The sequence below is a fragment of the Anguilla rostrata genome, chromosome 15 (assembly GCF_018555375.3).
Source record: "Anguilla rostrata isolate EN2019 chromosome 15, ASM1855537v3, whole genome shotgun sequence".
NCBI lineage: Eukaryota > Metazoa > Chordata > Actinopteri > Anguilliformes > Anguillidae > Anguilla > Anguilla rostrata.
Genome location: NC_057947.1, coordinates 5463866 through 5480466, shown reverse-complemented (window position 1 = coordinate 5480466; position 16601 = coordinate 5463866). Strand labels below are relative to the sequence as shown.

The following is a 16601-nucleotide window of genomic DNA, read 5'->3' as shown; positions in this document are numbered from 1 at the left end:
AGCAGAAGCCCTGCCCCAGCGTGTGTGTTACATATGGAGGTTCACCTTAAATTCACCACACTCACCATCTTAACTGTGGCCAAACCCTCGGAATACTGATCTGAAGGACAAGGAGGTAAAAAAAAAAAAGCATTTAAATAATTTTTATATTCCATACCATTGTGTTGTAGGCTATCAGACGGGAAGAAATGCAAAACTGCAGCTCTTTTTCGCAGGTCACTATGACAGGTTCCCATTAATGACCCACTGGTGGAAGATAACAGCTCCACCCATGTATGGGTATTGAGGCCTAGCATTGCTAAAACCAGGTGCTCTGGGTGCTCCTGTGCGCTGGACATACCTGGTGCTTTCATAGCATCTACCTTCACCAGCTTCTTCAGCTGCTGAGGGCTCAGCTCTTTCACATCGATGCCATGCTTCTGCAGCTGCGCAGCAATCCTCCGCCAAGCAGCGTCTGCGCAGACAGGGGTCATAGGTCAACACAGAGACCGGCACAAGACCCAGGAGGGTTTAAATGATGGAGTTTTTATGAATGCTCTGACACGAAATGGCTACAGCACACTACCCAGGATGTGGCTACAAATTTCCCCCCTTCACTGTGAAGTGTCTTGAGATCATTCTACCCATTATGATGAAAATGATGATTATTTTTATTATAGCATGCTTTTATAGGAACCTTTCTCACCATCTAGTGCAGAAAGTGCTTTGTGGCTCACGGTGGGTTGCTTGTGTTGTTGCACAACAGAGGCCTCCTGGGAAACGTAGTTCTCTGTGAAGTCCAATGGAAAGTCCATCTCCCCGTGGAAGGTGGAGATGGACGATGCCTCTCGGTGGTGGGAGGGCAGTGGCGCAGGGGAGAGGTCCTGCAGCAGATGCTGGTCTTGGTCGCTCAGGTGTCCCTTACCTCCCCCGAATCGAGAGGAAAGGAGCGGGTACCCCGCCGCTTGCAGAGAGTTGAGGGACCGCTCCTGCTCTGCCTCGTACCCATACTGCAACACAAACACAGACAGCAAAGCATAGAGGGGTACACAGACACACAGACACACAGCCACACCTACACTGCACCACTCACAGAGACAGTCATATACCCATACTGCACATACAGTGCAAGACAGTCACACCTGCACTGCAACATAAACACGCAGTCAGCATGCATCAGTGTCTTTATGTATGTATGTATTTACGTATGTATGTGAATACGCATGTATGTATGTATGCATGTACGCATATATGTATGTGAGTGCATGAGAGTGCAGTCTCACCTGGTGGAAGGTATAAGGGTTCAGCATTGGACTGGACTGTAAGTGCAGGGAGGCACGGGGTGAATTTGGCAAGACCACGTAGTCCAGGTAACGCTGTGAACCCACCCCGGGTGGGGACTTGGGGCTGGGCCAGCTCTGCTTCGGAGGGGGCGTGTCTGACTGCACTGGGGGCCTGAGACGCAATGAAGGAAAGCAGAACACGTGCTGTTCACATCTCACTTGACTAGGGCGATCTACCAGGCTCTCAAGGCACCAAAGCTGGGGTTGGTCAACATGGACATGCACTCTTCTGTGGGGCTGTTGTCCTCTAGTGGTAGAAGTGGATTACTACAGGAGCAAATGCACATTGAGGCCAATTTTATCCTCAGGCTAAACCAGTAAAATGGCATTGGCATTGTCATTGAAATATACAACATGATTACTGCCATTGAAGACTTCCCTGCACGTACAAACGCTGTTCAGTTTGGTGAAATTCCTATGAAGTTATTTTAAAATAGTTCAGACAAAACAAATAACAGCCATTGTTACACACCCTCTTTCCTATGCATGTTGTTTGGCCCCTCTCAACTCAGTGCAAACTGTTCTAAACATTGGAAACGAAAGAAAAGTGAGCCAATTTACCAATGCCCTCATGGGCTTACAATTTCATTTTTAAAACTGAACAATATACAAAATGCACAATACCACGGGCCTGTATCACAAAGCAGGATTAGGGAGTTAGCAGGACAACTGCGTTGAGTAAAAGCCAGAACAACTCTTTTTATTTCCTCAGTCCCAGATTTCCTTCATGTTCCAGATTTGTGAGCGTTCCAGGTTTTGCTTCGCGCAGTTACCCAGCTAATGCAGTAATCCTGCTTTGGGACACAGGCTCCAGGGCTGGACTCAATTGTATATTAATTCTGCCAATTAAAGAAATGAAAACAGCCCATAAAAAATGCGTGGAACCGTTCAATTCATTAACAGAGCTTCCAAATCATTTCCTAAATGCAATTGAAATGGAACTGGCCTCACACTGACACAAAACAACTGACAGCAGACAATGTTTTAGAAATTGCCTAATTTATCGGACACAAGCTGCGAAAGAATTGGCCAAAAATGCAGTGGCACATTAGTATTAGTTAGGAGAGTACACTCTGCATCCCTGCCTTCTCTCTCCCTCAGCAGCCTGTGGGGTGTGGCCTACCACAGTTTCTGTGCAGAATTTGACTCCATGTCCAACGCTCCAGAACTGGTCTAGAGTCTGAATTTGAGTTTGAATTCTTCCCCTTCGGTCCCAGTGAATCAAGGTATGAGTGCAAATGCAAGGCACCCATGCTAATGATGGAAAGTGCTCACGGTCATAGGGCCTGTGAGAGAGAGAGAGAGCGACGTGGGGCATCCAGCACCACTTACTTTGACAGCGGGGCGTCCGGAGCCCCTATCTGGGGGACACGGCTCAGCTCCTTGGCGATGATGTACTGCGTGATGTCATCCTGCCAGGACAGACCTGCAAATCCATGGACAGACGTGGCTGTCAATCGCAGAGCAACGATGCCAGCGCACGGCGGCGCGCGGCAGGAAGGAGAAGCCAGAGATTCAGAGGACAGATGCTTTATCTGTTCGGACAGCAATACAATTTTTTTGCTGTTTTGGCTCCGTACTCCAGCACATTGGATTTGAAATTAAACAATGAATGAAGAGGTTAAAGAGCAGACTGTCAGCTTTAATTTGCGGGTATTTTTATCCAATGAATATTGCTGCAGTACAGGCCTGGCAAAACTTTACCAGGGAAGAAGTCCAGCATCTTGTGAAGCCTATGGGTTGCAGACTTCAGCCAGTCATCGAATGCAAAGGATTTACAGCAAAGTACCATATATGACCACTTTAAGACTATGTTAATTTGTACAATTAACTTAGGTCCCCATAACATGGGGGAACTGTCTATAAAACGGCTGTAAATCCACAATGCACCCAAAATGGATGTAAATGCCCTAAAATTAAAGCTGACAGTCTGTGCTTTAACCTAATATTACTGCTTCATTTCGCTTGTGCCGACATGCAGAGCCAAAAACAAATAAAATTGTGTGCCACTATCCAAATACTTACAGTCTGCATTGTTTATGTATTATACTATAGTGTGTGCATGTGTGTGTGTGTGTCTGTGTCTGTGTGTGCTTGCTTAGGTGTGCATGTGGCGTGCACAAGATATATACAATGTGTATTGTATATGTTAACACATAAGTACGTGCTTGTGTGTGTGTGTGCGCGCGCGCGTGTGTGTGTGTGTGTGTGTGTGTAACTTACCTTGCAGCATTAGCTGTTCAAGCGCCTCCTGCAGTCTGTGCAGCAGTGGAGCAGATATCTGGTACTGAACCAGCTCCTGTGAGGAGCCACCACACTGCCCAAAGAGCCCATCTGCAACACAGCACCCACAAGCAGGCTACTCCACACCGGTTCAGCTCACAGGAGTTACTCAACACCTGTTCAGCTCACTGGCACACACAAGCAGGCTACTCCACACCGGTTCAGCTCACAGGAGTTACTCAACACCTGTTCAGCTCACTGGCACACACAAGCAGGCTACTCCACACCGGTTCAGCTCACAGGAGTTACTCAACACCTGTTCAGCTCACTAGCACACACAAGCAGGCTACTCCACACCGGTTCAGCTCACAGGAGTTACTCAACACCTGTTCAGTCTCACTGGCACACACAAGCAGGCTACTCAACACCGGTTCAGCTCACAGGAGTTACTCAACACCTGTTCAGCTCACTGGCACACACAAGCAGGCTACTCCACACCGGTTCAGCTCACAGGAGTTACTCAACACCTGTTCAGCTCACTGGCACACACAAGCAGGCTACTCAACACCGGTTCAGCTCACAGGAGTTACTCAACACCCGTCACATCACTCTAATCAGGCATGCACTCACACACGCGCACACATACACACACACATGTACATGGGCCTATACCAGCACATTAAACGGTAGTGCCTGACCTGTCAGGCATTTTATTTATTCAGCCACAATATTTATCCAATGTCAATGCATGCTGGGACATCGCAGAGCATTTTTACTGCCGTCATCCTATGCTTACGTAAAAGCTGGCATTTCACTCTGACACCAGCACACCAAACCGAGACCAATTTCTCCGCTTTCACTGAACGTAATGACCTGTTCTTAGCGTGTGTGTGCATGTGCGCATAAAACAATCTATTCAGAAGCATGTGGATAAGAGCGTCGGTACGCAAGTCTGTGACTCATTGCTCTCATTGAGATGACTGTGGGGGAGTCGACACCTTTGCCATCAGAATACTGATGTCAGCGTTGCCTGGGAGATGGCAGAGTGGAGCTCTGATTGGGCTGAAGTAACAGCTGGCAGGGAGAGCCTATGGTCTGTTTACACTAGCACAGTCAACCTCAGGAATCTCACACAAACACAAACCCAAACAGAATTGCAGAATTGGAAACATCTATAGATAGGTTTTTTCGTTGTTCATCATTTCAGTAGTTACTGCCATTTGCATTTGCAGGGCGAATTAGCTTTTCATTTTGTGTTTAGTACAGTACTACAGTACAGTGGCGTGAAAAAGTATTTGCCCCCTTTCCGATTTCCTAGGTCCCAAGGCAGCGACGTATCCCCACACCATCACACTACCAGCACTATGTTTGAGTGTTGGTATGATGTTCTTACTGGGAAATGCTATATTTGCTTTATGCCAGACTTAATGAGACCCAAGTTACACTTTTGACTCATTTGACTCATCTGAACATTATCCCAAAAGGCAACATGGGTTCCATGAGTCCCATTTTTGCAGTCTCTTTCTAATTGTGGAGTCATGGACACTGACCTTAGCTGAGGCTAGAGCGGCCTGCAGTTCTTTGGATGTTCTTCTGGGATATTTTCTGACTTCCTGGATGAGTTATCGCTGTGCCCTTGGCTCTCAGTGCGGTTCAGTGTGAAATGGCTTTGCAACCCTGTCCAGACTGATCTATTTCAACAATTTTTTTTTCCTCATCTCTTCTGGAATTCCCTTTGGCATAGTGTACTTGTAAAAACTTTGTGGTGACTACTTCACTCTGATGGTTAGGATCAACATAAGTGAGGTTCAGATTCAGCAGGACTGGCTGCAATCAAGCCTGGCTGTGTTCAATCAGCTGAATCTAATTATAAATTACATTTGGTTAATCAGTTGATTGAGGAACTAAGGGAGCTACTACTTCTTTACATGGGTGATATGGGTGTTTGATAGCTTTTTCAAGAAATAAAATTTCATTCAATAAATTAAATAATATTGTTGAACATGTTTTGTGTTTATTCAGTTTTCCTTTGTCTGATATTACATTTTGTCACTGAAGCCATTCAGTGTGAAAAATATGCAAAAATAGAAGAAATCAGGAAGGGGCAAATTTGGGAAAGTATTAAAAAAGATAACTTAATTATTTCACTGAGCATAAATGCTGGTCTTTAAAGGTATATTATTAGGTATATTAATACTGGAGAAAGTCTGCATTTCAAACACATGTGCACACACGCACGCACACATGCATGCATGCATGCACACACTTATATGCACGCACACACGCACACATGCATGCACACACGCATGCACGCACGCACGCACGCACGCACATGCGCGCACGCACACACGCACGCACACATGCACACATATGCACACACGCATGCACGCACACACGCACGCACACACGCACGCACGCACACACGCATACACACGCACACATATGCACACACGCACACGCAGGCGCATGCACACACACAGACCCACAGTCACACAGCCACAGACCCACAGTCACACAGCCGCAGAACTGGGACAGGATGTAAATGTGTACAGGGCTTTGACAGGGTTCAGACACCAGATGTAGCTTTTATAAACGGTGGGTTTGGTCGACCGCAGGCATGATCCTTCGGATAAGACTGGGGCTTAGTGACTACTGCTCACAGATCAAGAAACTGCCACAGGATTCGTCTGAATTTATGTTCTCTCTTCGCCAAGGACCTGAGAGCCTTCAGAGGTCATACTGCACCACAGATTACAGAGACCTTCCAGACCCTCCAGCTGCCTGCCTTATCTTTGTCATATTTAACATTTATGTTGGTAACAGGAGTTTCCAGTGCTATAGGACAGTGGTGTCAAACTCGTTGCCATGGAGGGCCGTGTGTATGCAGGTTTTCATTCCAACCAATTAATGCTGCCTTAATTGAGTCCAATTACTCATTCAGCCATATGCGTTTAACTGCATTGAAGCACAGAATATAAGAAAATTTTTATTTAGACAATGCGGGTCACCATAGACGTCGGGTCACCATTGTGCACAAACCTGCATCCCTAATTCAGCAAATAATTTAACTAATTATATAATCAAGATCTGAGGCTGGAATGAAAACCTGCATACACACGGCCCTCCATGGCAACGAGTTTGACACCACTGCTATAGGACATCCCCACAAGTCGGTGGCAACCCTGTTGTACGTGCTAATGCTCCTTTGCAGAAAATCTAATTGGATTGTTTCAGTTTCATCGGAAGGAAACACACTGTCAATGTTAAAAACACTATGCTGACTATCTGGTGGGTCTATAATTTGTTCAGACTCTCATCTATGGAGCGCTGCTTTCTGTCATATACTTAGTATTTGCACACACCTGCTTGGTGATGGGTAATCTTCATTTAAGTAGAGGTGCTCACGGTCACATACTCACCCATTACATATCTACTTGCTGGCATATACTTACCACTTACTGTACACAGAGCCAGAAATGTAGCCAAACGGTGGAGGTGGGAGGGGTTGTGCAGTTTGACCCCCTCCCCCCTCCCAAAATGGGGAGGATATTCATGAAGTATGTGGTAGCAGATAGACTGAAGAACACAAACCCCCGCTTCCAGAACCAAAATGCACACAGAGGAGGAAAATATGCAACTCACAAACCTGTTACCTGTCATACACTCACTATTTAATAAGCTGCTCTGGCATACAATCACTATTTAAAAATCTACTCTGTCCTATACTCACTATTTAAAAATCTGCTCTGTCCTATACTCATTATTTAAAAATCTGCTCTGTCCTATACTCACTATTTAAAAAGCTGCTCTGTCCTATACTCACTATTTAAAAATCTGCGCTGTCCTATACTCACTATTTAAAATCTACTCTGTCCTATACTTACTATTTAAAAAGCAGCTCTCTGACATACAATCACTATTTAAAAAGCTGCTCTGTCCTATACTCACTATTTAAAAAGCTGCTCTGTCCTATACTCACTATTTAAAAAGCTGCTCTGTCCTATACTCACTATTTAAAAATCTGCTCTGTCCTATACTCACCATTTAAAAATCTACTCTGTCCTATACTTACTATTTAAAAAGCAGCTCTCTGACATACACTCACTATTTAAAAATCTGCTCTGTCCTATACTCACTATTTAAAAATCTACTCTGTCCTATACTTACTATTTAAAAAGCAGCTCTCTGACATACACTCACTATTTAAAAATCTACTCTGTCCTATACTTACTATTTAAAAAGCAGCTCGCTGACATACACTCACTATTTAAAAAGCTGCTCTGTCCTATACTCACTATTTAAAAAGCTGCTCTGTCCTATACTCACTATTTAAAAATCTGCTCTGTCCTATACTCACTATTTAAAAATCTACTCTGTCCTATACTTACTATTTAAAAAGCAGCTCTCTGACATACACTCACTATTTAAAAAGCTGCTCTGTTCTATACTCACTATTTAAAATCTACTCTGTCCTATACTTACTATTTAAAAATCTGCTTTGTCCTATACTCACTATTTAAAAATCTACTCTGTCCTATACTTACTATTTAAAAATCTACTCTGTCCTATACTTACTATTTAAAGAGCAGCTCTCTGACATACACTCACTATTTAAAAAGCTGCTCTGTTCTGTACTCACTGTTTAAAAAGCTGCTCTGTTCTGTACTCACTGTTTAAAAAGCTGCTCTGTTCTATACTCACTATTTAAAAAGTTGCTCTGTTCTATACTCACTATTTAAAAATCTACTCTGTCCTATACTTACTATTTAAAAAGCAGCTCTCTGACATACACTCACTATTTAAAAAGCTGCTCTGTTCTATACTCACTATTTAAAAAGCTGCTCTGTTCTATACTCACTATTTAAAAATCTACTCTGTCCTATACTTACTATTTAAAAAGCAGCTCTCTGACATACACTCACTATTTAAAAATCTGCTCTGTCCTATACTCACTATTTAAAAATCTACTCTGTCCTATACTCACTATTTAAAAAGCAGCTCTCTGACATACACTCACTGTTTAAAAAGCTGCTCTGTTCTATACTCACTGTTTAAAAAGCTGCTCGCGATCAAACACTCACCATTCAAACACAGCTGCTCCTTTCGACACACCTTCTTCTGAAACAGACAGCCTAAGAGAAGGAGACACACAAGAGGAGTCTTGCTCAGTGTTCACGCTCGCAAAAGCACAGGTGTGACAGTCAAAGCACATCCTTGGTAAAAATATAACATATATCCCCCCCATCCCCTACCATCATTCAGTTGCCAAAGATAAGTGTGTAAGCTCAGTTCAGAAGAGTGCACTAATATGCTATGCCTTCGTGGGCAGGTATAGAGAGGAACAAGCTGGTCTGAGCATCCCTCTCTTCCACAGGTAGATACAGGTTTCCCTTGCGTTTATTGTAAAGAAAGATCCAGGGCAGACACAAAGCCAGCAGGCGGAAAACGCCCACATCCAAACGAGCTGCCTGCCATCTTTTAGACACCACACGCCTCACACACAGCTGGGGACCCAGCCAGCATGAAGCATACAGCATAAAACATAGAATACAGAGTATAGAGAAAGAGCCACAAGCCATAGGATTGAGAAGATAGGGCACAGGGCAGAGGGAGAACCAGCAGGGCAGTGTGGGACAGTGGAGGATCGGCCATTCCGCTAAGGCTTTATCTGTGCAGCCTCCCCAAAGCAAACCCCACTCCTGCCCTCCCACCCTCTTTTTGAAGGAAAAGTGGTGATATGTAGGTCTAGATCAGGCCCAAATGTACACACTGTTTTTCTCGGCATTTCAGCTACTTATCTTACCTCTTGTCTCCAGAGACCTGGGCTGGATGGGGTTGGGGGGGGGCTTTCATTCAGTTGCTGATCAACTGTCTGCACCCTGATGTAAAGCCCGAATCAACAGAAACCATCACTTGCGCGTTTCCTAGCAACAGGCAGCTTATTCTCCCACGAGCGAGGATGAGTCATTCTGAGGCGCAGACCAGTCAAGAGCGAGCCCTCTCACCACTGACCGCAGACCGGCAGACATCAAATTCCCTCACCACTGACGACAGACCCACGCACTACAGACCTGCCAGCCCCATTACAGCTCTCTCACCACTGACCACAGACCGGCAGACATCAAATTCCCTCACCACTGACGACAGACCTACACACCACAGACCCACCAGCCCCATAACAGCTCTCTCACCACTGACGACAGACCGGCAGACGCCAAATTCCCTCACCACTGACGACAGACCCACGCACGACAGACCTGCCAGCCCCATTACAGCTCTCTCACCACTGACCACAGACCGGCAGACATCAAATTCCCTCACCACTGATGACAGACCCACGCACTACAGACCCACCAGCCCCATAACAGCTCTCTCACCACTGACGACAGACCGGCAGACGCCAAATTCCCTCACCACTGACCACAGACCCACACACCACAGACCCACCAGCCCCATTACCACAGACCTGCATATAACAGCTCTCACCACTGACCACAGACCCACACACCACAGACCCACCAGCCCCATTACCACAGACCTGCATATAACAGCACTCTCACCATTGATAAGGTACCAGCACCCTCACCGTATATCACAGACCACCAGAGACCAGTACTCTTGCCACTAAGCAACATAGTAAACTGTAAAGTTTACAGCATAAACTGTACACTAAACTGTATTAAACAATTTCAGGTAAAGCTCTTTGTCTGAGTGAATGTTTCCTGGTATTCAGAGTCTCACTGCTTGGCAGCTTGACATCTACTAGTGCCTGTTGGGGCTCACAGCATCCAATCAGCAGGGTCTTACTTTAACATGCATTAACACAAAATGATTCTTTATAGAATCTTTCACATATATTTCCCAAACTTACTGCAGAGGACTCACTGATACCTGAAATTCTGAAGAGCAAAATATAATATTCCACATTTATGTCAGTAGTACATCTCCGCTGAGTCTGATACGAAAGTAAACAATCAAGGAAAGCTAGACAGCCCATCATGTAATTACTGTGAGGTCACATCTCACACGGTCAATCACCCAATAAAAGCCCAATATGTCAACAAGGTCAGCAGCTGTAAGTGAGCACAAGCTGTACTCAAAGAGAACTTACCTTCAATGAATACAATTACCATAATTTACTGTGGATAAGAGCGTCTGTTAAAAGACTACATTGTAAGTGTAAACTGAAGGCTAACAGAGGTCACACAGTCTGAGACATAGTCCAGGGTTCCAGGTCCATCATTAGAATAAAAAAAAAATCTTCTTTAAGGTTCAGATTCACAGAAAGGAACATCCAAAAAGACATTAAATAAAAGAACAAGTACACAAACTAATAAATGTATAAAAAAGCAAGACTGACATTACATTACAGGCATTTAGCAGACGCTCTTATCCAGAGTGACTTACACAACTTTTACTTAGCACTTTACATTGTATCCATTTATACAGCTGGATATATACTGAAGCAATGCAGGTTAAGTACCTTGCACAAGGGTACAACGGCAGTGTCCTTACCCGGGATTCGAACCTGCGCAGTTCCTTACCCACTGTGCCACACTCCGTCCTGACATGAATATTTAAAGATTTTCAGCTGGTGTTCTTTGCTTTCTCAAGGACGTACTGACAATCTAATTTAATCTGTGCATCAAATAAATGATTGCAGGTGGATTTCTGTGTTTCTGCTCTTTTTGACAACAGTGGTAAAAAACTCCAGCTGAAGGAGTGCAGAGCAAAGCAGAAGAATCACGTGCCAAACACAGGACGATTAGTAAAGCGATATTACACTGTGGCAGGGCTCAATTTTTACGAGAGGAATTCAGGGCAATTAGAGGACCACGCCTACCGGTTAAGCAGACGCACACACCTGGATTGTGTTACGAATCAGTCCAGGATTTAAAAGTGCGCTTCTTTCCACAGTAGGCGTCTGAGACCGGGGATCCTACAGCGCTCTGAGAGAGCGAGAGAATATGCCAGTGTCGCCCGAAAACCTGTCAGTTTCTGCTTAAATTTATTTAGCCTTTGTTTTAGTTTCCTGTTTTACCCAGGTCTCGTGAGGGTGATGGGAGAAGGTTTTTTTTAGTCAATTAGTTTATTTTTGGGTTGTAATGCTCTCTCTCCCCCCATTAGTAAATAAACCCCAGTCATCTGGAATTTCCCGCATCTCCCTGTGTCCAGCTCTTCTGTCCCTACCAGGGTGGTCAGGGCGTGCAGCACACACCGAATACTGAAGTTGATATCAAGTGGTCAAAATGTTGCAACCAAAACCCACAAAAATAATGAAACAGACTGTTGCATATTAGAAAAATAGATATTTTATTCACAATAAACAAAAGTAAGCTCCCAAACACACACGCAAGCAAACAGAAGCACCGGCAGGCATGAAATCACCGTTTACTTTCTGAATGATTGACACATGACATCCATGATCCTCTCAACCTTTGCCTTTATTGTCACATTGCCATGACAACTTGAGACACACCCTCATTCTACTACAACCGAGGAAAAGTCAGATATTCTGTGCATTTTTGAGCAGAACGTCAAAGCAGAGGTCCACCCACTATGCAGTATAAAAGATCTGCTGTCTCCTCACCCACCCCTGTGACTGTCAGACAGCATGTAATGGGTCGGCGCTGCTGTTATTCATACCCCTAAATTACATCCCGCGGTCCGCATGGACTCTGTCTTTGGCCAGTCCTCCCATTGTGCTGAAAACATTACGAGCAAATAAATGACAGGGTCCAGACTATTAAATGGTTGTCACGGCAGCAGTTTGTCAGCATCATTATTTGCACAGAGATCCACTGGACAATTGGCGTGTTTATTTTATTGAAGTTGCAGTAAAGTACGTATACACACACACACACACACACACACAGAAAATCTGTATCAACAGCCAAAACTGAATCAGGAACCACACACCATACTAGTTTTGACCTGGACTAACTATCCTGGTTATTATTCTTTGTGCAGTGGTACTGCATTAAGAGTCCATAAGGAGGCTGTTTTCAGCTCAGTTAAAGGCCTGAATTAATAAGGCAGGCAAGTCCATCCCTCGTCCTTTCCCAACTCAGTTCTGTAGAATCTGGTATGGCTCAATTTGGCTCCAGCATCTGAACAGTTTGTTGAGCTTTATTGCATAAAAGGTGCTATATTTGGTGCTATGTTACAGGATACGGATTGGTGGGATGATTGTCTGAGGTAAAAAAAAAAATCACACGACAATCCACTCTCTTTGCTGAAAGTGTGGTTAAAGAAAATTAACTTCTGCCTGTGGGAAATAAATGCATAAAAAAAGCAATGACAATGAGCCAAATGTACCTACAGAGCATCACAGAAGCACGTAAATACAGGTTCTTTGCTACCTTGGCTAATAAGCTACGGGATTGGTTGGAGTTAAAACCAGCGTGCATGCGGGTCCACAGGTCAGTTTTGGGATACCCTGGATCAGTGGTTTTCAACCTCGGTCCTGGGGGCCCACTGGATATGCTGGTTTTCGTTCCAACCACAGTCGCAATCCCGGAATTGTAACAAGCTATTATTTTTCCTTAATTAGGTGCTTCTCATATCAGAGGGATTATTTGCCCACTTAAGCCACCTTGTGTCAGAAATAGCTATTCATGCCATAAATAATAAAAGTCCCATATTCACATTGTGCTATATTGTAGACGATTACGTAAAGAGGTTAAAAAAAACTTTTTAACTAATCAAAATAAAGACTGAGGCAAATCAACAGGTTCCTAACTGGGGAAAGTGTGGACACCTGGCCACTAAATCTAATCATTTGATAGATAACGAAGAATTCAAAAACAAAGAAAATGATAACGAGTCAAACCTGTATTGTGCTAATTAGTTTAAGGGAAATATTATGCACTTAAAGCACTTGAACACGTGTTCAGCAACCTAATTAGGAGCCTATTAATTCCCCTCGTTAATTTGATCTGTTAAAAATGTTACCTCTTTTTAAGTGATTGTTTGCAATCACTTTAAAAGCAACACAAGAACACAATGAGGTTTTACTCTTCATGCCATGCATAGCAATTTCTGGAATAATGTGGCTTAAGAGGGTAAATAATTCCTTTTAACATGAAAAACACCTAATTAAGAAAAATTAACAGCTTGTTAAAATTCTGAGATTGCAATTGTGGTTGGAACGAAAACCAGCATACACAGTGTGCCCCCAGGACCAGGGTTGAAAACCACTGCCCTGGATTACTGGCTCCATTTAAAAGCAGCACGTGCGTGGCAGAGAATGCTGCAGGTCCCAAAGCAGATGTCCGCTGAACAGGACAGACGAGCCATACTGTATTAACTAGAGGGTACTGTCCGTGGTGCTGAAGCCATGAGACACCAAGACCCTGTGACATTAGTCTTCGTCTCTTTGGTGGACAAAAATTCACTTTAGGTAATGTTCACAGAAGAAATACTTTTGCATATATATATATATACATACAGACACACACAATAACGAGCTCTTTCAGTGAAATTAGGTCAGGTGGACGTGGCATCCCTAAACCTGACCTCATACAATCTGTCTGCACGAGCTGCGCCGCATTCGGTGACAGAATCGCTGCGCTTGGCTGCAGTCGGCGAAGGGAACTCCACTTCCGAGGGCGAGGACATCGTTCAACTGGGCAGGACACCTTCCATCTTTCAAATGAGCATCAGCCCTTCAGCAATTAGCCAATTACAATGTTAACTACTATTATTGTCTCGTAATTACTGCTACGACAGGTTGTAGTGCTTTACCGTCAACGTAAATTTGATGCAAATATTATCACGTAAAATGTTCACAAAAACCACCTGTAGCAATATCTTAATCATAGGTGAATTTGTGTTTTATATTTGTCTATATTTTCTAAGTATACCGAGACAAATCAAAACGGATCGCCTTTTAGAATTTCTTGCAGAATTAATAAGATGTATCTGTGTGGCTATGGTTTTGTGTTGTTTACAGCAGATCCAACGACCCTGTCATTTTAACATCTGAAGTGCCGTTTCCGAAGCACACTGCTCGGCCCGTAATAATATCTATGACGTAATTGCATTTTTTATCAACTGTATCCACCCAGATCCATTTATAACTCAAACGCTACGCACGGTGCTACGCACATTAAGTTACTGTTATGCAAAGAATCAATGGGAAACATTTTCGCATATAGTTGCACAAGCCCCTACGACGCCAAAAAACACATATTAATCGGAATATAAACCACGTTATACACTAACACACCATTCCTTCTATTTGTTGCTTAAATAGTAATGTATATTTTTTGATGAATCACTATGCTGCTGCTAAACAAAATACAAAAAAAAATGCAGGTGTAAAATTTCTCTCAGCCAAAAAAAAAGCATATTCTTTACCCCTCGCTTCTTGTGCATCGCACTTTTTTGTTGTCATCACCAAAATCATTCGCATTCTGATGTATACCACGCACAGAACCTGTGTAGCTGCTAGCGTACTCTGAACACAATGTTTTTCTGTCTTACCGTATCGGCTTGACATCCCAAGCTGGTAACAGACTGTCATCAAACAGAGAATTCTCCAAAGCCGCCGGTCTTTCATGTTACCTTTCCAATGGGCAAATGCCCAAACACACGTGCAGTTATTTTATTCTGAGTCGCCTTTAATCTTTCATGTTGCTTCGCAAGTAACGAAGGAACATGCTGCTGCTGCACACTAGCTCTCAGGACGGAAATCTCAAAAGTGTGGTAACGGTTCTGAGTAAGCGCGAGGGGTAAATGAGTAGGGCAAGGAGACGGAGACGCGCACAAAACCCGGGAGACGGTGGCGCGGATCGGGAACGGGATGCTCGCGCAGCTTCTTTATCTCTTCCAGCTGATTTTGTTAGAGGGAGACCCGCAATGACGTCATATCGAGATTAGTTTTTCTATTCGCTTGAAGCCGAATGAACGAGCGAGAAGAGGGTCGAGCATGGGAGGAACCGATGTGACACTGGAAAGTGTAGCGAGCGTAGTCCTGGAAAACAGCGTATTCTTCACACACTGGTGAATATGACATACCAGGGATAAAATTGGGCAATACACACCAATCGGGGAAGAGATGGTCGGATATAGTTTCTGAGAAATCCAATTAGTCTTACAAAAATGCAGAAAATATTTAACATATTTATTAGAAAGACAGGAGCTAGGTCTGATTCATATCTATGATTTAGTCTTATGAATGCCATTTAGCCCAACAATGAGTAACATCGTCATGTAAAAGAAAAACTGTGAAAACGTGTTAAATCTAAATTAGAATTCCAGATTAATTACTATTTATATCATTCTATATTGACAGCTCTCTATCTCCAGTTCTCTTTTCTGTAGAAGCAGATGACTGTTATGGGTGGCAAGGGCTGTGGTTTTAAGTCACTGATTTCACATTGATTTGAAACCACAGCATTCAGCGCAATGCTAATTAATTACTGCAAATCAATGACCTAAAAAAACCTCATAAACACAATGAACAGGCAAGCTTAGAAAATTAAGACTGCGTGGTTAAGGCACCACGCTGGTCACAGATGGGCCTCACGGCCTCGGATCTGAGCTGGACCACACCAGTGCCAGCTGTGGCCGGCAGCTCCATAGGGAATGGGAGTCAGTAAGGTTCTGAGTTCATGGCCTGCAGATGGCAGTCAAAGCCACATATGAAAGGTCGTCCTCAGACTCTGCACAGCGCTTAACTGCAGCCTGCGGTGTGTAAAGCAGCAGCTGGCGACACCACGTGAGAACCGCGAATCTCTACAGTCTCCCGAATTGGCAGTGGGGTTTGCAGCATTAACTGGGCGACAGGACATTCCAAATTGGGGTGGGCATTGGATATACTCATCCTCACAAATTTATTTTATAAAACAAATGTATTAAATTTGTTTTATGAATTAAAACTTCGGAGCCAGAGAGGCAACAATCGCACAGCTCATTGCAGCACTGAGATCACAGAGAAAAAACCAGAATTAAAAAATTTTAAATTATTTTGAAACAGGAACCAATTGAAATTATTCCAGCATTGAACTCCCCACCCCTTTTAATACCATCATTCAACCTCCATGAGATTCT

At 43.8% G+C, this 16601-nt stretch overlaps 1 protein-coding gene across 1 annotated transcript in view; it reads right to left on the bottom strand.

The window, feature by feature from the left end:
* LOC135241262 (receptor-type tyrosine-protein phosphatase-like N) overlaps positions 1 to 16517 on the bottom strand; it is a 38023-nt gene extending 21506 nt beyond the window's left edge. Inside the window, 8 exon segments of the mRNA XM_064311497.1 lie at positions 66 to 100; positions 341 to 454; positions 686 to 989; positions 1263 to 1434; positions 2655 to 2748; positions 3546 to 3656; positions 8627 to 8677; positions 15033 to 16517. Coding sequence (XP_064167567.1) covers positions 66 to 100; positions 341 to 454; positions 686 to 989; positions 1263 to 1434; positions 2655 to 2748; positions 3546 to 3656; positions 8627 to 8677; positions 15033 to 15108 — 957 coding nt within the window. The 5' untranslated portion in view covers positions 15109 to 16517.
* Positions 16518 to 16601: the final 84 nt, after the last annotated feature.